The following is a 22,663-nucleotide window of genomic DNA, read 5'->3' as shown; positions in this document are numbered from 1 at the left end:
GGATTCGTTTCAGGAAATCGTTAGGAATCCATCCTCGCATTCCTTTTCTGTCTCTTTATTTTTTGCTAAACTTTAAAGGGACAAATGGTATGGAGTAGAGAGTGTAGGTATCTGGTGTTTCCTAAACTTTGTGTATCACTAAAGGCAGCTAAAAAAAAAAAAAGGCAAGAGAGTTCTTAATTTATCCCTCTCTCCCACCTTCCCCCTTGGGTAAGCTTGTTTGTGTTCTGAATCTGTGAGTTTGTTCATTTGCATCATTTTTAAGATCTTTCTGATTTACTTCACTTAGATAATCTCTAGGTCCATCTATGTTGCTGCAAATGACACCATTTCCTTCCTTTTTATGGCTGAGTAATATTCCATTGTATATATGTAGCATATCTTCTTTATCCAGTCCTCTGTGGATGAAAATAAATTTCTGTTGTTGAAGCCACCCCATCTCATGTTGTTTGTTATGGCAGCCCTTGCAAACGAATACACTGGGAGACGTTAATTCAGATGATGGAAAGAACAGCCTGTATTAAAAAGAAGTCCTGGAGCATTCTGGTCTCACCCAGGCGCTCTTCTTGCAGCCCGTGCCCTGCGCCCAAGTGCCTGCGAACATGTGCACACCGCCCATCCAGCCCTTTTGTTACCTGCTTGTGAATTTCTGGCTGGCCCTAAGAGCCTTTATCTGTTGTCAGCGGAAGCCGAGCTTTCAGGATTCCCAGCAAGTGGAGGGGAAGCTGGGAGGATTTATGGTGTCATTGCAGGAACACAAATTCTGCTTTCATGCCGACTGACACCATAAATGGAGGCGTATAAATCAGAGCACGAGTGGGGAAGGAAGACCTAGTTTTTCTCTTTCCAAGGAGCATGGGCGCGGGGGCCAGCCCTGATATTTAACACGTGATTTATGCAGAGAGGAAGGCAGCCTTGTGTGCGGGTGGCACTGGGAACCGGTCAGCAGACGCGGACTGAGGCCCTCGTGGGAAGGGGCAGCAGCCGTCCACGGGGCTGGAGGCGGGAGGGCTGGGAAGGATTCCTTGGCTTGGTGGCTGCACAACTATTATTGTGTTCCTTTTTCTGGAACCACCACATCTTCCCCTGCCCCTGCTCCCCCTCCAATTTTCTGGGGCTGGTGAACTTTTCCACCTTGAGCAGGTCATCTCTCTTCTTGAAGGTTTCCATGAGACACCCACCTCTCCCCTTGCAGTCCTTCCTTCTTTCCTTTCATCCCTTCCTCTCTCCCTTGCTTCCTACTTTACTCCCTGCCTCTTTACTGTGGTCCTGTCTTCCTTTTTTCCTTTCTTCCCCTCCCTATAAGCGTGGTGCGATTGTTGCTGTTGTGTTTCTGTGAACCCACGGACTGCCGCACACCAGGCTTCCCTGGCGTGTAATCATGGTGTGATTGATTACTGCGCTCATGTCCTTTCCCCACTGTGGTGTCACTATTGTTTGCTCAGTTTTAACTGCAACTAGGGAACGGTCATTATATGCCAAGCCCTGTATGCGGTGTATCCTGGCCACTATCACCCCCCAGTTGACGGATCAACAATTCGAGGTTTATTGAAGTTAAGTTTCTTGCATGGGGTTTCTCAGTTCTAGACCTCAACCTTGGTTTGGCTCCAAAAGGGGTGATTTTATTCTCACTCTGAATCTGTGTGATTGGCATTCTCCTCCACACTGTGCAGCTGAAGACCACAAGCATCTCTTCATTCCTTTCTTCGTTCACCAGACCTTTTTGTGAGTGCTCTGTCTCAGGTAGACTATGCTGGGTCCAGGGCTCAGAGAGTAAGTGACTCAGTCAAAGCTGTGGAACCAGGACTGCCTGTCCAACCCTGGCCACCTGCTACATCTGCCTGTTGAACCCTGGAAATGTGCCTGGTGTGAACTGAGATGTGCTGTGAGTCTAAAATCCACATCAGCCTTCAGAGACTTAGTATGAAGAAAAGAATGTAAAACAGTTTGTTAAGGATCTTTCACAACGTGGAAAAACATATCTGTGGACAGATGGATTAAAAAAATGCAGCACACATATGTGATGGAGTATTATTGAGCATGAGAAGGAAGGAAACCCTGACATTTGTGACAGCGTGGATGAACTTGGGGGACATGATGCTAAGTAAAATAAGCCAGACACAGAAACACAGATATTGCCTGATCTCACTCATATGGAATCTCAAAAAAAAAAAAAAAAAAAGACAAATCAAAGAAAGGTGATTACCAGAGGAGGAAGTCATGGGGAGCTATTGCTTAAAGAGTAAGGAGCTTCGGTTCTGCAAGATGGAAAGAGTTCTGGAGATGGGTGGTGGTACTCTTGCCTGGAAAATCCCATGGACGGAGGAGCCTGGTGGGCTGCAGCCCATGGGGTCGCGAAGAGTTGGACACGACTGAGCGACTTCACTTTCACTTTTCACTTTCACGCATTGGAGAAGGAAATGGCAACCCACTCCAGTGTTCTTGCCTGGAGAATCCCGGGGACGGGGGAGCCTGGTGGGCTGCCGTCTATGGGTTCGCACAGAGTCGGACACAACTGAAGCGTCTTAGCAGCAGCAATGGTTGCATGACAATGTGAATGCACTTGATACCACTGGATGGTGTACTTGGTAACGCTTGATTTCATATGAGATGTCTTTTACCCAAATAAAAATAAATGAAGAACAAACGAAATCTTCGGGACTATGTGTCTCACTACGACTATTATATGAAAACATTTAAAGCATGAAGATTTCATTCGACTGACAGCGTTCGGGCCAAATGAAAGTTGATGGAATCCAAGCTGGTCAAAATTTTGTTTCAAAAAAAGAAAAAGTAGGTAAAGGGGGCACTGGTGTCAGATCATGAACAAATTTTAATTTCTCCTCAAGGAGTTGAGTTTCTTTTAAACGCTCTGAGCACAGAAGATGGTCATAACCGTCCTTAGAAAGAAAACCCAGGGACTTCCCTGGTGGTCCAGTGGTTAAGATTCACCTTGTGATACAGGGGGTGCAGGTTCGATCCCTGGTCAGAGAGCCAAGATCCTCCTTGCCTCAGAGCCGAGAAACCAAAACATAAAACAGAAGCAATACTGTAACAAATTCAATAAAGACTTGAGGGGGAAAAAGTCGGGATGCCTCAGTGGGTAGAGAAGGAGGAAGGTGGAGACTTGAGGGAATCCCAGGGAATCCTTAGGAGACTGGGTCAGGGGTAGTGGAGGTAGGGAGGAAGGAAATTTCCAGATGAGATTGGGTGACTGGTTGCCATGGGGATGGGTTTTGGGGGGAGGAAGGGAGTCAAGTGCTCAGCCAGTTCAGTTCAGTTCAGTTGCTCAGACGTGTCCGACTCTTTGTGACCCCATGGACTGCAGGACGCCAGGCCTCCCTGTCCATCACCAACTCCCTGAGTTTACTCAAACTCATGTCCATTGAGTCAGTGATGCCATCCAACCATCTCATCCTCTGTCATCCCCATCTCCTCCTGCCTTCAATCTTTCCCAGCATCAGGGTCTTTTCCAATGAGTCAGTTCTTCACATCAGGTGGCCAAAGTATTGGCGTTTCAGCTTCAGTATCAGTCCTTCCAGTGAATATTCATGTAGGTAGTGATAATGATGGGCTCAATAAGGAGGGGAGCAATTATCTCAGAAGAGGAGTGTGGCGGGTATGGTCTTGGAGCAGCTGTAATGGGAGGGTTGGATGCAGGCTGTCTGAGTAGAGTATCCCGTGGGCAGCGGGGAATTGCTGTTCTCAGCCCGTTGACAGGGATGGCTGACAAAGGGTAGTCAAGCCCAACCATCCCATTATCTTCTGGATTCCACGGATCGATTTGCTTCTAGGTGATGTAATTTGAGCCTTCCTCTGTATTGGCCCCGAGTTACATTCTGATTCATTATATGTATGCTTGCTCACTTGCTAAGTCGCTTCAGTCATGTTGGACTCTGTGACTCCACGGACTGTAGCCCTTCAAGCTCCTCTGTCCATGGGATTCTCCAGGCAAGGATACTGGAGTGGGTTGCCATGCCCTCCTCCAGGGGATCTTCCTGACCCAGGGATCGAACCCGCCTCTGTTACGTCTCCTGCAGTGGCAGGGGGGTTTTTTTAGCACTAGCGCCACCTGGGAAGCCCCCATTATATACATACCTTTGGCTGATTTATGTTGATGTATTGCAGACAGCAACACAATATTGTAAAGCAATTGTGCTTCAATTAAAAATAAATAAATTGAAAAAGTTGGGCCTAGTTGGAAGAGAATTGGAGCAGGAAGGGGCTGCTGGGGGATCAGAGTTAAAGGGTAGTTGAGACAAATGGACATTGAATCTTTTAATCAGTGAATTTATTGATGTAGTATATTTGGTGCTTTCAGAGCCAGACGCTGTGGGGAATACAAAGATGAATCACACATGCTCTCAAAAAACTTGTCGTCTGTTGCTGAGCTGGAGCTTTTTGATGCGTTTCCAAAGCCAGAGAACTGATTCTAGCATTACCTGTTTTAATTTGTACCTCATCTTTTTAGATTTGGACCCCATCTTCCCTTAGGATTTCTGAGTTTTGGTGAATTCCAATTGGGCAGGGAATTTGGGCTTCCTTTTATCCTTGTGGATCATAAGTACATTTCAACGACAAAGGAAGCATGCATACGGTAGCTAAGTGGACGGGAGGCGGATTTATAGGAATCGCAACAACGGCAGTGCTGCTGCCCTGCGTGGGCAGCCTGGCCCGTCTGCCCAGCTCTCTCAGACTCCTCTGTTTTGCACTTTTCCTCCTTGCAGGAAGCAGTTTCTGGATTCCTACCTGCAGGATATCTCTAGGGTGTCGGGATGTGACTTGCTTTCTGCGTTGGAGCTGGAGTCAGGGCTCGGAGAGCCTGGTGATGGTGGCTTCAGAACTTCCCTAGTGGGGGTGGGAGGGTCTCCCAACCCTGGGTTCTGCTCTCATCACCAAGATCAGCCCTAATGAGCTCCGTTGTTTAAACTGGGGAAGGAAGCTTTCCCCCCTCATTTCCACAAAGACAGATTTTAGTGTAGAGTCCCAGGAGGGTGGCTGGCAGGGAGCCAGGGGTCAGAGCTGTGTTGCTCTGTGACATAAATTACAGCAATTAATGGGCCCCCATAAAAGACCGTGATCTGTGTTTGCTGTCCAGCATCGTTTCTCCTTGAATTAGAGCGATGCTGAAATTAATTATACAGCCAGCAGAAGATATTTTCTGCTTTCTGTTAAATGAGTATCCTCCACACAGGCTCACGCTCTACTCCGATGCGTTGAAGGCGTGAAACCAATTTATTTTCAAAACTTTCTACTGGGTTGTGCCAATCACCACAGTTTTCAGCCCTTTTACACTGAATTCAGGCTTGGGCTGGAGCCTCAGAGCCCTCAGCCCCATGCCGATTCTTCCTGAATTTTGGGGCATCCCCTCCAGCTCACACCTGCTCAGTTTACTTCATCCAGCATTGTCTAGATGTCTATACATCTAGATTTCATTGATGCAGATGAGATCTACACGGCCAGCCAGCCTATCACTAATAACTTGCATGAAAGTTCTATATTGGTCCGCTCAGGCTGCCGTAACAAAGTAGCACAGCCAGGTGGTTGAAATGACAAGTTTATCGTCTCATAGTTCTGGAGGCTAGAAGCCCAAGGTCAAGGTGTCAGCAGGTTAGATTTCTCCTGAGGCCTGTCTCCTCGACTTGCAGATGGCCGTCTTCTTGCCATGTCCTTGCATGGCTTGTCCCCTGTATGACTGGTGTCTCTTCCTCTTCTTACAAGGACACCAGTCCTGTTGGATTAGGGCCCCACCCTTATGTCCTCATTTAACCTTTAACTCATCTCCTAGTAGTCTCATTGGGGTTAAGTCTTTAACATAAGCATTTGAGGGAGACACGATTCAGTCCATAACAGGTTCTGATCTAGTTAAAATAGAATCTTTTCCTTCCAGCTGTACTTTCATTCATTCATTCAATCATTCATTTATTCATCCAAGAATGTTTGTTGGGTGTTGTCTTTGAACCAGAGAATATTCTGGTTGCAGAAAGCATGACAGCAAAGGAGGCAGAGCACTGTTTCTGCAGCACCACGGGCCAGGCAGACTCCACACTCAGTTGATGAGTTCTGTGGGGTTTAAGAGGTGCTGTGCACCATGGGGAGGAATAGACTGGACTGAGGCTTTGTTGTTGCTCAGTCGCTCAGTCGTGCCTGACTCTGTGACTCCACAGACTGCAGCATGCCAGGCTTCCCTGTCCTTCCTACTTCCTGGAATTTGCTCAAACTCATGTCCATTGACATGCCACCCAACCATCGCATCCTCTGCCGTCCCCTTCTCCTCCTGCCCTCAATCTTTCCCAGCATTGGGGTCTTTTCCAGCATGTGGGCTCTTTGCATCAGGTGGCCAAAGTATTTGAGCTTCAGCTTCAGCATTACTCCTTCCAATGAATATTCAGGGTTGATTTCCTTTAGAATGGACTGGTTGTATCTCCCTGTGGTCTAAGGGACTCTCAAGAGTCTTCTCCAGCAGCACAATTGGAAAGCATCAATTCCTCAGCACTCAGCCTTCTTTATGGTCCAACTCACACATCCATACATGACTACCGAAAAAACCATAGCTTTGACTAGGCAAACCTTTGTTGATAAAGTGATGTCTCTGGTTTTTAAAATGATGTCTAGGTTTGTCATAGCTTTTCTTCAATGGAGCAAGTGTCTTAAGTCCATGGCTGCAGTCATCGTCTGCAGTGATTCTGGATCCCAAGAAAATAAAACCTGCCACTGCTTCCCCTTTCTCCCCATCTATTTGTCACTGCTTCCCCTTTCTCCCCATCTAGATATTGGGGACCGGAGTGAGGGTTTGGCTGTTGATAAGTGGGTCAGGGGAGCCTGTGTGAGTGGTGCCACCTCAGCAAGACTTGTAGGTGAGGGTGAGAGTCTGTGGCCGGGGCGGAAATACCCCTGTCTCATCAGAGGACCTACAGGGAGGCCCGTGGGTGAGCAGAGGGGCTGAGAGGGGGCGGCAGGGAGATGTGGTCAGAGAAGGAGGCAGGTGCGTGATGCATTCTCCAGGCATCTTCAGGACTGTGACTCTCTGGGAGAAACGGGGATTCTGGGTGTGTCTGGTTGGTCTTTGCTTTAGGGGGGCTTTCTTCCCAGATGGACCTAGTGGTAAAGAATCTGCCTACCTGCCAGTACAGGAGATGTCAGAGACATGGGTTCAATCCCTGGGTTGGGAATGGCAACCCACTCTACCACTATTCTTGCCCGGAGAATCCCATGGACAGAGGAGCCTGGTGGTCTATGGTCCACAGGGTCGCAAAGAGGCAACTTGGCACACACACACTCACACCCTGTCCTTCTGGAGTAGCTATTCTGGAAAAGATGCAGATGGCTTAGACAAGGTGAGGAGTGGGGAAGGGTGCCTGGCAGGGGCACAGCCCAGACGCTGGGAGGGAGGGACTTAGGGGACACAGGGGGGAAGCAGGAGGCTCCTTCTGCGATGGATGCCAGGTGCCCAGATGGCACACTTCACTGCTGGTCATGGCTGTCCTTCCAGCTCTCCTTCTCCTTGGTGACTTCTCCCAGCCAGGGTCTCAGGAAGGGAGAGAGTACTCTCTTCAGCAGGAGGTCTGGGCACCTCCAGTGGAGCAGGGGATCGCAGTCCACCCCCATAGGCTGGCAGCGATCCTGAACTTCTCTCTGTGCTCTGTCTCACCCTGAGAGGGCCCACCATGGCTGCTGTTTGTTCCGCATCATCTGATCTCTGTTCTAGCATGAGCGTCTCGTGTCCGCTGTCTGCCTTCTGTCCAGGAACCCACGAGGCTCGCGCGTTAACTGGGGAGGCATGGAGCATCCATCTGTCCATCCTTTCTCCCTTTCCCTCCCTCACTCCCTTCTCCTCTCCTTACCTTGCACAAGCCTTGGCTTTGTCAGTGGCCCTGTACATGTTGCCTGAGCCTCTTCTGTGTTCCCGACACTGCCAGGCATGGGGCGTGGAAGAGTGAGCTCTGTTTGAAGTGACGGTGGGGATTGGGCTCTAGAAGAAAATGAAGTTACTCAGTCGTGTCTGACTCTTTGCGACTCCATGGACTGTAGCCTGCAAGGCTCCTCCATCCAGGGGATTCTCCAGGCAAGAATCCTGGAGTGGGTTGCCATTTCCTTCTCCAGGGGATCTTCCCGACCCAGGGATCGAACCCGGGTCTTCTGCATTGCAGGCAGATTCTTTACCATTTGAGCTATTCTACAAAAAGGAGGAGGCTTGAAAAGCGGTGAGAAGGGTTCAGCAGGACCAATCCCCAAATCAGGGAGCACTTTGTGCCATGAAGGAGGAAAGCCCTAATGGAACCAATGGAAAACCAGAATGGAGTAAGGGGGTTGTGGATTGCTGTCATGGATGGTAGAGGGTGGAGGGTGTGGTGCAGCTCTAATTAGGCTGGTTAGGGAAGTCTCTGACCTGGAGACTTTTGGAGAGGGGGTAAGAGTGGGAAAGAGTGTTTCTGCATCACAGTCACACACGAGCTGAAACCACGTGCACAGGTGGCGGCACATTTTGTAATTTTCATGGTCGAAGGGAAGGCTTTGGTCAGCCTGTGTTGAAGCTGAGAAAGTGGAGGGGAGGTGTTGGTCAGGTGGCCAGCTTACCCATGGCAGGCATAGAGATGAGCCACTGTGGCAGGCGGCTGGGACCTTTTTCTTTTATTTCTTCCCCTCCTGTCCTCGCCCTGGATGAACCAAGCGCAGTGCTGGAAGGCCAGACAGCTGCCTTCCTGGAAATGAGAGTGGAGGGTGTCCCCCACCGTTAAGAGTGTCTGTGATGGTGTGACAGCTGGGGAATTGCAGGGTGGCTTGAGCCAGTCTGGGCCGGAGAAAAAAACTGTAATCTGAGGTCAGAGAGAGGAGTTGGGAGTTGGGAGTTGCTCTGACCGAGAGCCCTGTGTGGGAGGGAATTCCAGGCAGGGGTGGGAGACCTCCAGACAGGATGGTGGTGCAGCCAGGGGGGTGGAGGAGGAGAGGGTGTGCAGAGATTTTGAGAGGTGGAGGCCTTGGTGAATAATTATGTGTGGGACTAGGGGTGTGATGGATGGAGGAAGATGCATGGCTGGGCTTCAGGGACACCTGTGGAGAGAACTGCTTCGGGGCAGTAGGGGGAAGCGATGGGTTTGGGGAGCCAGTGTGTGTGTCAGTCACTCAGTTGTGTCTGACTCTGCAACCCCATGGACTGTACCCCGCCGGGCTCCTCTGTCCTTTGGATTTTCCAGGCAAGAATACTGGAGTGGGTTGACATTGCCTCCTCCAGGGGATCTTCCCCACCCAGGGATTGAACCTGGAGTATCCTGTACTTGCAGGCTTTACCTCTGTGCCACCTGGGAAGTCCTTGGGGAGCCAGAGGACCATTCACACGGAGATGTCCCAGGCAGTACTTTATGACAACCGGGAGGATGGGGTGGGGAGGGAGATGGGAGGGGGGTTCAGGATCAGGGAGGGGGGATGGGGACACAGAGGTGTGCCTATGGCCGGTTCATGTTGATGTATGGCAAAAAGCAGCAAAATATTGTAAAGTAATTATCCTCCAATTTAAAGTGAAAGTTTGGGAAAGAGGTGTAAGCAGGATGTAGGTGGACTGGTCATTAAATGGATGCTTGTAGGCATCTGGGAAGTGGACGGTACATTGCTAATGTGAGGAGGGAGGTGGCCTGCGGCAGCAATTTGGCAAGATCAGGCTAGGAGGAAAAGCAGGAGGCTAGGAGGGAGAGTGGCCTCACGGACTGGGTGGTCAGGACGCCCTGGGGACCCTGGTGAGGACCTCAGGGAGTGGCGGGGGTGGGAGCCAGGTGGGGGGCTTCCTGGCTTCTGGTTCTACACACTCTTCGTACACAAAATACACAGACCCTAACACTTATTGAGGGCTTCCAGGAATGTTCCCAGGGCTCACCACCGCATAAGGTAGGCACTTTGATCGCCCCTCCATTTTTTGTAACAATGAGGAAGCTGAAGTAACTTAGTGCGGTCCAAGGCACCAGGTGGGAGGGGCCGGCTTTGAAGTCCAGGCGCCCAGCCTGGGAATCTGCGTGTCTGGCTGCTATAGTCTGCCACCCTCTGAGTTGCCAGCGTGTGGAAAAAAGCAGGAAAGGAACTCTCAGACCTGACCCCAGCCCTTGGAGGATGGACGCTTGCCCTTGGTTCTTACAGTCATGCTCTTCTGCAGGGTAAGGGTATCTCGTAGGATTGTGTGATGCTCGGGTGGTCCATGAGTCTGCTCGGGTAGCCACAGCAGAAGATCACAGACCGGGTGGATTAAGTGACAGACATTTATCTTCTCACATTTATTGAGGCTGGGAGTCCCAGATCAAGGTGCTGGTAGGGTTGCTTTCTCATGAGGCGTCCCTCCTTGGTTTGTAGGTGGCCAGCTTCTTGCTGTGGCCTCTTATGGCCTTTCTTCCGTGCAAATGTGGAGAGAGAGAGAGGTCTCTCTCATCTCTTCCTTTTCTTATATGGACACCAGTCCAATTAGATCAGGTCCCCACCCTTAGCTGAAGCTCCAATACTTTGGCCACCTGATGTGGAGAGCTGACTCATTGGAAAAGATTCTGATGCTGGGAAAGATTGAGGGAAGGAGGAGAAGGGGGCAACAGAGGATGAGACGGTTGGATGGTATCACCAACTCAATGGGACACGAGTTTGAGCAAACTGTGGGAGACAGTGAAGGACAGGGAAGCCTGGCATGCTGTAATCCATGGAGTCACAAAGAGTCGAACGTGAGTGACTTTGTGACTGAACAGCAACAATAACCCCACCTTTTGGGGCCCGTTTAACCTTTTGACTGCATACAGCTCTCTCCAAATAGAGTCATATTAGGGGTTAGGGCTTCAACTGTGAATTTGGGGTTGTGGTGAGGGGAGGGTGGAGACGATTCAGCCTGTGCAGATGGTCATCCTAAATCACTATAAAAAATCTGAATTATGGCCACAAGTAGGCCTGAAGATCCATGTCTCTTTCAGAGTGTACGCTTGGCGTGTATAACAGTGTCAACTATATTTTAGGTGCCTTAATAAGAGTTTGCTAAAGAAGAAATGATTCACTCGAGTTTAACCTAGTGTATTTATTAAGAAACCAACATGTCCTGGAAAGAAAGCTGTTCTTGGCTCATTTTTACGTAAAAAGAAAATTCATTCGGATCGGAGCCTCCTATTCTCCATGCATTCTGATTATTTAAAACATCACGAATAAAAGTGCTTTGATTAAGGGAAGGCTGAACGTACAGAAACACATTGGACGTTGTATAATGGCTGAAGCATATATGCATATTTCTGTGATATTAAAGAGTAGTGTCTTTGATCAGTGATTTCCTTCCTCTCCATCATATGAAGATCCATTTTACATCTGCCTTTTCATTTTGGAGATTGGATGCGTGACCCATCCTTGATGTATTTCAGAGGAATGAATTTTAAAGGCAGTGAAGGGTGATCCAGGATGAAGGGATGAATTATTTTAAATCCTGTTAAGTCTGATCCTATGTAGGCAATCTCAATGAAGTCAATATTTAAAGGAGATGAGAGAGTAGACTAATATTAAACCACCGCCTTGGGATTTAAAAGCAGCTCTGTTCCAGAGAGTTCGAAACACTCAAATGTGATTCAAGCCGCTGCTGCTGCTGCTGCTGCTGCTTCTTTTTTTTTTTTTTAATATGCTAAGGTGACAGGTCAAGGCGATGCTTTTTTTTTTCTTGGCTGAACTAAGTTTTGAATGCTCTTCACCCTCTACAGGTGGCCTCAGTGAAAGCAAAGCAATAATGATTATAAGAACATCTTTTTAAGGAGCTCTTACTAAGTGCCAGACATTTTCAGAGTGCTTTGTGAACATCATCTTTGCACACCCATGGGTCTGTGGAAGTGTGTGCCGAGACTGGGGCCACACGCTTTGTGCGTCCCTCATTCTAAGTAAAATTCTACATTGGAATTTTTCTCCTAAGACGTCACAGGGGTCATTAGGCGTGAATGCCTTTCTGCAGCTAGCCCCTCTCCGGAGGAATTAGGATAGGCGTGTTTCTCCTTCTCCTCCTTCCTCGTGTGGGAGGGAGCAGGCTTCCTATCCCCACAGACCAACCTCTTCCTTTGCTTTCTGAGGATCTTCTTCCTTTGCTTTCTGAGGATCTCCTTCCTTGCCATCACCCCTTCTTCCCTGTATCTTCTATTTCTCTACACCGTAGCTGCTGCCGCCTCATCTTGGATCTATTCAATTTTTTTTTTTTTGCCTTGGGATATTTCCTTTTCTTTTGTGTGAGCTTAGCTATTTAAAAGTTTGCTGATTTTATACACTGAGAGGTATTTATTTATTTATTTATTTTGCAGGAGCCTGGGAGTGATGATGGGGTGGGAGTTGCCATACTGCGATAAGTGTGGTGTCTTAATTAACGAGAAGCTGAAGAATGATCAGTTTCACCTGTGGTCCACTGTTGCTGTGTTCCCCTCTCTCTAGTAATTTCTCAGACTTTGCTACTTACTTGGAAATGTGGGGGCAATCCTTGAAAGCAGATTCCTCTGTAAAATTTCAGGAGGCTATGCAACTTGAAGCCATCAGAAAGTTGGAGACTTTGTTTTATTGACCGTTCACAGCAAAACTTCTTTCCCCATATGCTCAGGATGAAACTCACAAACTCCCCTGACAACACCTCCCACCCCCTGCCCCACACCCCATTCACAAACTCAAAGACCATGTTGGGAGTTCTAGTCTGGTCCATCAACTTGGGTCCTCAGTCCGTCTGTGCAGATTTAATTTTACTCTTTAAAACTCTCCTGACTGAATCAGTTTATCTTTTCAGCTAGAGACCCATCATCACACTGGGCTTCCCCTGGTAGAATTAGTGCCTGTAAATCTCTGATTACTGTCAAATTAAATTAGATGCCTCCCTTTGCTGATCATTGATCACTGCCAATTCCTTAATTTCCCATTCATCCCCCCCCCCCCATTTCAGTTGTTACAGACGAAGTTGATTAAACGGTTTTGTGTAATCAAGAACGTCATTCCATCTTCAGTATTATCAATACAGAGTTTACAAGTTTAGTGACGCTTACAAGTGAAGGTGTTTAAAAATAGAGAGGGGCCTTTATAGGATAGCTTCTCTAGGCGGGGCTGCCTTAGGGTTCAGGGTTTTCACAAAGGGACTTTCAGAATCAGTAGGACTTGGGAACCAAGATGTCAGATGATGGTGGAGTGGACCCCTGGTGTGTTAGTTTCCTGTGGCTGCTGTAATGCATGGGCTTCCCAAGTGGCTCTAGTAGAAGTGGGTTCCATCCCTGGGTCGGGAAGATCCCCTGGAGGAAGGCATGGCAGCCCACTCCAGTATTCTGGCCTGGAGAATCCCATGGACAGGGGAGCCTGGTGGACTGCAGTCCATAGGGTCACGAAGAGTCGGACATGACTTAAACGACTTAGCACGCGCACACACATGCTGTAATGTGTTACTGCAAGCTTGGTAACTTAAAACAACAGAAGTTTATTCTCTCACAGTTGTGGAGGCCAGAAGTCCAAAGTCAATTTCACTGGACCAAAGTCAAGGTGTTAACAAGGCTGTGCTCCCTCCGATGGCTCTAGGTGGATCCGTTCTTTGCCTCTCCCAGTGCCTGGTGGCCGTATTATCCCATCCCTGCCATCTCTGCCTGCTTCACCACTTGGACTTCTCTGTGTATTTGTGTGAAATCTCCCACTGCCTCTATTTTATGGGGACACTTGTGGTGACCCTTAGCGCCACCCAGATAATGTAGGTTAATCTCATTTCAGCATCCTTCACTTTTTCCAAATAAGGTCACATTCACACGGTCTAGGCGTGGGGGCTTAATGTCTTTGGGTAGCCATTATATAACCTACTCCAGGCAATGAAAGAGCTAAATAAATTATCCTCCTAATAATTGTGTGTTCTGTTAAGAAAGGCAGATCGTATTACTGCCGGGCTTTCAGACTGTTGTTTATTCACAGTACTTTTAAGAATTTCACTGCCAAAGGGTGTAATTTTTAAAACGTTGCAACATAGAGTTGAGCAGACAGAATCTAATTGTACTTTTCAGCATTCCTCTTTCTGCCCCCACAAGATGATGGATATATATTTGTGTGTATATATATGTGCATGTGTTATGCATATATACATATATTTTGTCGCAAATGAGTACAGTTTTTAAAGCTCTTGGCTTTGTATATACTGAACTGGTAGACCAAAGTGCAGCCCACTTCTGTGGGCAGATAGCATCAGCCTCACGTCGCCCTGGGATGTTGCAGGTTCTGATTTATCTGGTCTAGTCGCTGATTGTCCCCTCTTGGTCATACCTGTGGTTTAAGGGCCTGATAATCTCCATTAAAATGGGCGAAGGTGGTCAAAAGGTACAAACTTCTGGTTGTAAGATAAATCCGAAGGATGTAACAGGCAGCATGGTGACTGTAGTTAGCAATGAAAGTGAAAAGAAGTGTTAGTCGCTCAGTCGTGTCCGAGTCTTGTGACCCTGTGGACTGTAGCCCGCCAGCCCCCTCAGTTCATGGGATTCTCCAGGCAAGAAGACTGGAGTGGACTGCCATTTCCTCCTCCAGTAGTAAGCAATACCATATTGTATGTTTGGAAAGTTACTAATATTGAAGATCATAAAAATTCTCATACACACGCAAGTTTATAACTATAGTGATGGATGTTAACCTGATTTATTATGGTAAACACTTCCCAATAGAGACACACACCCAATCCTTATGTTGCATACCTAAAACTAATACAATGTTGTATGTCAATTGCATCTCAAGTTCTTTTTAAAAAAGACTGTTCTAGAAGAAACGATAAACTGTTTACAGCTGGATTAAGCTGTTTTCAGCTAGTTTTGCTTCAATGATTTAAAAAAAAAGGTTCACTGATTTGCTTGTTAGTAACCTGTTGGTCACTCATCATTTATAAAGTACTGTAGTGCAGCAAAGTGGGGAGTGGTCCCTGTGTTAAGGGGAGGGATTGGTGCTTTAAATGGTATCGCAGGTGGTAGGTATGATGGGAGCATACAATAGGAGTGTTAAAGAGACTTTCTGGGAGAAAGGTGGGACTGGAGTTAGTGTCTGAGGATTTGAAGGTGTAAAGAGAGTGGAGAGTAGCTGAACGTGTGGTCGGGGGAGTGAGGAGACCTGCTCTGGGGGGCTCGGAGTCTGGGCTGAACAGTGGCGGGGTTGATGGAGAAGAAGCTTCAGTGCTGGGCTGAGGCGCTGTGGACCTTGCCCGATGGGCAGCAGGGAGCCCCCAAAGAGCTTCAAGCAAGAAATCAGAGTTCTAGACATCAGGGCAGGGCAGAGTGTGAATTCAAGGGGCCAGGGTGAGTATCAAGGAAAAGAGGCAGGACATTAATGTCATAGTCCAGAGCAGAGGTGGCCAGACTTGTATTTTTATCACAAATCTGTCAAGAAAATAAAATTTGAAACCGACACAACAGTGTGAAGCAATTATCCTCCTATTAAAAAGTTACAATTTGAGTGGTGGTTGCCAGGACCTGGGAGGACTTAGGATAGAGGATTAGTGTTAAAAAAAAGAAAAGAAAAGAACATTTGAGCCCCTTTGTACAAACACGTATCTGCCTGTATCTGCCTGCCTGTTGTTCAGTCGCTCAGTTGTGTCCGACTCTTTGGACCCCATGGACTGCAGCACGCCAGGCTTCCCTGTCCTTAACCATCTCCTGGAGTTCACCCAACTTCATGTCCGTTGAATTGGTGATGCCATCCAACCATCTCATCCTCGGCTCCCTCTTCTCCTATCTTCAGTCTTTGCCCAGCATCTGTCTATCTATCATCTATTAATCGTTTACTAATTAATCGATATCACACTTCTGTACACTGAATGCATTATGAAGCAGTTACAAAATATAATTACAAAAAAAAAGAAATAAATAGAAATGAAAGGTCCAGTGTTTCTGTCCTGCAGCCCAGTGGCTTGACAGCCTCATAGAAGAATGCCCCTTGGGTTGCTCGAGTCTCACACAGACTCAGGGCATCTGAACGCTGGGAGGCAAGGTCCCAGATGAATGCAGCCTGGCGTGGGGACAGAGAGGAAGGAAAAGTGAGAGAGGCAGTGAGCACAAGCAGACGATGAGGTGTCAATGGCTGGTCGCCTTAGAGAGGAGAGAAGACGTAAGGAAGAAAAGAAGAGGGCAAAACAGTGTTGTGTTTTAAGGCTGGGTAAGTGAATTGCCAATAGCCAACGAAGGAAGGGCAGGAAGGTGGAGACTTGGGCAGAAGTCTTCTCTCCCCCTTCATCCCTCCATCCTTATTCCATTCTCCTTTCCCTCCCTTCCTCCTTCCTTCCTTCCCTTTCTGCAAAGCTGGAGGGTCTATACCTGTGACGTGTTGATTGTAGGGGAAGTGACCCAGGAGGGGCGTCCAGGTGGCAGCGGAGGTGTCACTTTGGAGCAGCAACAGGTTGGGCCTGACTTGGGGCCAAGAGTACATGCGTCGTGATTCAGAGGGAAAGAGGTGACCACTGGAAGCCAGGGGCAGCCGGACCTGAGGGCCTGGTGTAGAGCAGAGAAGGGTGGGGAGGAAGGGCAGGGCTACCAAATCCCTGGGCATTGCACCCCTCAGCTCCCTAAACACACTCCAGAACTGAAGATGGAGGCAGATTTGGCTGTTTCAGAAATGAAGGCCTGGGGGGACCCAACCAGGAGCAATTACAAGGTCTGAGCGAGGTGGGGTGGGGGTGGGGAGGGGTCTTGGCTGGAGGTGACCTTGGTGTTTTCTCCACAGGATAAAACACCAGGTTTGACACTGACTCTTCACTGAGCCTTCCAGACTTCTTCGAGCTGGCCTGAGTGAATGACATTCTCTTCCTTCGTGGTTGACTCTTCCGACCTTTGCTGATGTAACACTTTTCTTTTCTCCCTGGATGCTATTTCAGATCAGGCTTTGCTCCTGGTGTGGAGAAGGAGCGATGTGTCTTCCTAGGGTTTTGTGGCTAGTCAAGGGGGTAAACTTTGCCTGCAGTGTCTGGTAACAGCCGCATTCCTGGTATCTCCTTAGGTGGCCATCAAGGTCATTGACAAGAAGCGAGCCAAGAAAGACACCTACGTCACCAAAAACCTTCGGCGAGAGGGACAGATCCAGCAGATGATCCGCCATCCTAACATCACCCAGCTCCTCGATATCTTAGAGACGGAGAACAGCTACTACCTGGTCATGGAGCTGTGCCCCGGGGGCAACCTGATGCACAAAATCTACGAGAAGAAGCGGCTGGAGGAGGCGGAAGCCCGTAGATACATCCGGCAGCTCATCTCTGCGGTGGAGCACCTGCACCGGGCCGGGGTGGTCCACAGGTAAGGGCTGCGCCGTGATGCTGGCCACCAACTCTGGGCCGGACGCACTGCTCCAGTGCAAGTCAAGCAAGGCTGAATCCATCCTGGCTCTGTCCTTTAAATAGTTATGTGACCCTAGCCTGGTTACTTAACCACTCTGAACCTCAGTCTCTTCTTCTGTAAAATGGGAATAATCATGATACTCATCTCATAGTTGGTATAAAGGGAAATGAGTTGTTATACGGAAAGAACTTGGAACTGCGTTTGGTATGTAATAGGGGCATTTTAAGTGTTGGCTGCTCTTGTTATTATTATTTCCAAAACAATAAAAACTCTTGCTCAGGTGCCCGAAAGAAGCAGCAATGTTAAGATGGCATGAGACTGTTTTTTAGCAATGCTTGATGGTGCTTTCACTGTATTTGCTTTGCATATGGTAGTTGCTTAATAGCCATTTTATTCAATGGAATTGAATCACTACATGAATTGTGAACTTGCCTTTGAAAGTGAGGCTTGTTCCCCATAACTAACTAACCTTGTTCCCAAACTAACCTTGCAAATAATTATGAAAAGCAAACTTTTTTTTTTTTTTTGGAATAGCCTGTTCCCTCCTGAGGAGGCGCTTTGCAAGCAAACTGAATGGAGACAGAATTCTTGGCAGTGTTGCTGTTGGTGGTGGGGGCCGACTTGTAGTGCTAGACTAAAATAAGATCAGTGCTGCTGCTAAGTCGCCTCAGTCGTGTCCGACTCTGTTCGACCCCATAGACAGCAGCCCACCAGGCTCCCCCGTCCCTGGGATTCTCCAGGCAAGAACACTGGAGTGGGTTGCCATCGCCTTCTCCAATGCATGAAAGTGAAAAGTGAAAGTGAAGTCGCTTAGTTGTGTCCGACTCTTAGCGACCACGTGGACTGCAGCCTACCAGGCTCCTCTGTCCATGGGATTTTCCAGGCAAGAGTACTGGAGTGGGTTGCCATTGCCTTCTCTGAAAATAAGGTCAATAGAATATAGTAAAATTAAAAAAAATGAAAGTGTCCTCTTTTCCTCCCGAAAAAGTGTTGACTTCATCGATAAATGCATACTTCTTCTTCATGGAGTTATAATTCATAATTACTCTGGGTTGTTGAGAAAAATTAGGGCTCATGTTTAATTGATTCTCATTTAAAAAACCAAGATCAAGGAATTATATAGATATGCACACACATATGTTTAAAAATTTTGTATTGAGATACAGCTCACATCCCATTAGTTATCATTTTAAAGGGTGCAATTCAGTCATTTTCAGTATATTAAGAGTTGTGCAACTATACTCACTGCCTTAATTCTAGAATATTGCCATCACCCCTAAAAAGAAGCCGGGTACCCACTGGCAGTCACTCTCCATTCCCACCCCTCCTACCAGGCCCTGGTCATAACCACTACTAGTCTTCTTTCTGTATCTATGGATCTGCCTATTCTGGATCTTGCATATAAATGGAAACAATACATGGTCTTTTATGAGTGGCTTCCTTCCAGTTAACTTTACCAATGGGCTTGGCACCGGGGATGCTCTGCCCCTTGTGCCTGAATCTGGGACACGGTAGGGAGGTCTTGGTGGAGGGGGCAGGGAGACACTGAGGGGAAGTCCCAGTCTTGGATTGGGACTCACTGTGGGGAAGTCTCTGGTACAGGGGGGACACTGAAGGGAGGCCCCAGGCTGGGGGTGGGGGGACATAGATGGGGCAGGAGGCCCGGGCTTGGGGGGAACTGGGGGAAGGGGGAGGTCCCGGCCTTGGAGGGGAACTGGGGGGAGGGGGGAGGTCCAGGGCTGGGGGAGGGGGGCATTGGGGGAGGTCCTGGGCTTGGGGGGGACCTGGGGGGAGGGGGGAGGTCCCGGGCTTGGGGGGGAACTAGGGGGAGGGGGAGGTCCCGGGCTTGGGGGTGGACTGGGGGGAGGGGCAGGTCCCAGGCTTGAGGAAGAACTGGGGCGGGGGGAGGTCCCGGGCTGGGGGAGGGGGGCACTGGGGGTGGTCCTGGGCTTGGGGGGGACCTGGAGGGAGGGGAGAACTGGGAGGGGGAAGTCCCGGGATTCGGGGGGGACTGGGAGGAGGGGGAGGTCCCAGGCTTGGGGGGGAACTTGGGGGAGGGGGGAGGTCCCCGGCTGGGGGAGGGGGCACTGGGGGGAGGAGCCAGCCTTGGCCAGGCCCCATTCAGGCAGATCATTTCCTCGCTAAGGTAAGAAAATCTCTCCATGTACGTATTTTTAGTCAGACACACTGTTAACAAATCACGATTCATCAGAACTTTTCTGAGTTTCGATCAGCAAGGAAGGGAACATTCAGAAATTGTAAGTGAATAACCCTATTTTTGGCTGTTAACAACCCCCTTGTGTAACCTGCGGTGTCAGAGCTCTGCCACAATGGGGGACATGATGATCGTAGGATGCCTGGTTTGGTGATGAAGACGACAAAGGCAGAAACCTCGCAAATGAATCAGCTTGGGTTACCGGCTCCGCTGGTCATGGAGGAAAAGAGAACTGGGGGTGGAGCTTTCCGAGGGACTCAGGGTGTTATTACACGGGTTTCATGCTGTCAAAAATCAGATGCGCCCCGGCTCGGAGCTTCCGGGACAACAAAGGGAAAGCCAGCGAAGGCTGTGCATTGCTTGCTGGTCTCTCCTGCAGGAAATTCTCAACAACCCTTTTAAAGTAATTTTAACAAAATCCAGTCCTTCTCAGCGCAATTACTGTCAGAACGTCAAAGGAATGCATTTAATAATGTTTTGATAGCAACGAGGGTGCGCTTTCTCTCTCTCTGATCTCCGGCATTCCGCTTCGTTCCCCACCTCTTCGGAAATATATTCATCAGCCAGTAGTGGCAAAGGCTCAGATCTTTTGAAGTTAGGGAAGGTTGGAAATACAGGTGTCGTTTTGGAGGAGTTCTTCATTTTCTCCTCTAGAAATCTCGTTAATGAGTGTCAGCGCACGTGGGCACAGGTGATTAGGTGGTGGAGACATCACAGGAAACTGTTTCCAATATATTCCTGGATGGCTATATCTGGAATGTCTTGAATTTTCAAAGGTTTTGAGTGTCTCATTTCTAGCAGCCATAATCTGGTAATACACTGTAGCCTTTTTTAATGGTGGAGAATTGTCTCCTTTATGCTGCAGAGGTGGAAAGAATTCATAAATTATTTCAAGGTTGGGCTTCCCTGGTGGCTCAGATGGTAAAGAATCTGGCTGCAGTGTAGGAGACCTGGGTTTGATCCCTGGGTTCAGAAGATCCCCTTGGCAACCCACTTCAGTATTCTTGCCTGGAGAATCCCATGGACAGAGAGGAGCCTGGTGGGTTACAGTCCATGGAGTAGCAAAGAGTCAAACACGACTGAGGGACTAACATACATGCATATTTCAAGGTTAGAGTTTTCAAATGAGGAAGAGAGTTTAGATAGCATTTCAGAGATTTCCTGGTGTCCCTAGCAGGAAGATTTCTGAGCAAACCGATTGGATCATCCAAAAGGATTTAGGATGAATTTTGGTGGCTATGTTATATGATTTAAAGGGCTTTAGGTGATGTGTGTTAGAGGCTGCTTTAAAAAGCATAGTTCCTGATGAGTCTGATACTGTACCGTCATATCATCGTCAGCTTAATGCCTGGCAGAGCCCTCATTTCCTGTGAAATTAAATCTAAATATTTAATTATCGATCCAGAGCTATTTAAATATCTTTTAAAGGAAGTGACTCTTTAAAAATCATGTAACTATTACAAGTAGAAGGGAAAAAAGGAAACCAAACGTCTGTAAAGCAGATTTCCTTAGCTGGCAGAGGACTTCATTTAAAACTGAACCTGGGCTTCCCTGGTGGCTTGGTAGTAAAGAATCTGCCTGCCAATGCAGGAGACATCAGTTTGAGCCCTGATCTGGGAAGATCCCACATGCTGCAGAGCAACTAAACCCTCGAAACGCAACCATTGAGCCTGTGCTCTAGAGCCCATGAGCCACGGCTACTGAGTCCGTGCTCCAGTTACTGAAGCCCAGGTACCCTGGAGGCTGTGCTCCCCAATAAGAGAAGCCCCTTCAGTGAGAAGTCCGCGTGTCACAGCTAGAGAGTAGTCTCCTCTCACCACAACCAGAGAAAAGCTCTCACAATAACAAAGGCCCAGCACAGCCAAAAATAAGTAAAGTTATTAAAAAAAAAAAAAAAAAAAGACCTGCCATGTACCTTTCGTATCATCTGCTGCAACAGTGGGGTTGTTCACTTTACGCAAAGTTCGAATGTGGACCTCACATCTTCATTACACCCTCTGAGGACTGCCTGAGATAACTTTGGGTTTAAATTCTAACAAGGGTTTCTTTTTTCCCATTTTTCTTTTCCTCAACTGGGCTCACACCAACATCTGATGATTTTTCTATCATACAAAAAGCGTCGACCTTAACATCCATCATCAGGAATGCTGATTCTGCTGCGAGGCTCATTTGGGATTCAATTGTTCTTTCAAAATAACAAAGTCCAATCAAGCCGTACAGACAAAACACACCCGGGTAATACAATACGGCCATCCCTAAGCAGGAAGAGACAAGCAGGACTGGGAGAGAGACATGCGTGATCAAAGGGACCAGGCGCCCGTGTGTCAACACGGCTGCTCCCAGAGCCGTGACCCCAGTCACTCATCAGGGCTGGGAAGGGGCCTTCTGCACTCCGAGGAATGCCGGGCAAGAGAGGGGACCCTTCTTTGTTCTCGTGAGCCTGACAAGAAGCAGATCCCACCTGTGCTGATGGGGTTTTACGAAGTTCTTTTACCTTTTTGGTTTCCTTTGGAGAGGGGAGAGAGGGGAAGGCGGATGAGAGAGGGGTGACTTCTGCTTTACTTGGGGGGAGGGGACTGTTGCAGATCCCAGGGCGAGAACGCATATTTGGAGACATTGGTTATATAGATCAAAGTTTCTTTTGTTGGGGACTGAGAAAACATGATAAGAAACATGGGATTTCACAAAGCTCTAGCCTGACAAGTTTGTGGATTGGGTTGCACCGTGGTCAGCGTGTGGATTCTAAGCCAGACTGCCTGTATCCATGTTCCGGGTCTACCTCTTAAAAGCTGCACTGGGCAAATCTCTCAGGCCTTTGTGCCTCACTTTCCGGAACTACACAATAGGGGTAAGGGATTATCCACTTCATGTGGTTGTTGTGAGGATTAAATGACTCAATTCCTGTAAAGTGCTTAGCTCGAGACCCTCAGGAAGTACTGAGGATATGTATGCTATAACTACCACTGAGCCCACCTCATTCGTTTTATCTGTGGAGGCCGAGTTCTGTGTGTTCAAGGCCCCAGAGCTGTTCTCTGCTTGTGTTTGTTGCTTGGTCGTGTCCGACTCTTTGCGACACCATGAACTATACAGTCCATGGAATTCTCCAGGCAAAAATACTGGAGTATTTTTCACATCTCCAGGGTATCTTCCCAAC

At 48.2% G+C, this 22,663-nt stretch overlaps 1 protein-coding gene across 6 annotated transcripts in view; it reads left to right on the top strand.

Annotated features, from left to right (window-relative positions):
• Window positions 1–22,663, top strand: part of HUNK (hormonally up-regulated Neu-associated kinase) — a 128,694-nt gene that overhangs the window by 28,282 nt on the left and 77,749 nt on the right. For all 6 annotated transcript variants that reach the window (XM_025281744.3, XM_006074586.4, XR_003108226.3 and 3 more), the window contains exon 2: window positions 16,960–17,252. In XM_025281744.3, the coding sequence (XP_025137529.2) occupies window positions 16,960–17,252 (293 nt within the window). The remainder of the gene's footprint in view (window positions 1–16,959; window positions 17,253–22,663) is intronic.

Source organism: Bubalus bubalis, chromosome 1 (genome assembly GCF_019923935.1).
Source record: "Bubalus bubalis isolate 160015118507 breed Murrah chromosome 1, NDDB_SH_1, whole genome shotgun sequence".
In the NCBI taxonomy this organism is placed as follows: Eukaryota; Metazoa; Chordata; class Mammalia; order Artiodactyla; family Bovidae; genus Bubalus; species Bubalus bubalis.
Note: the sequence above shows the minus strand (reverse complement) of the source record. Positions and strands in the feature narration are given on the sequence as shown.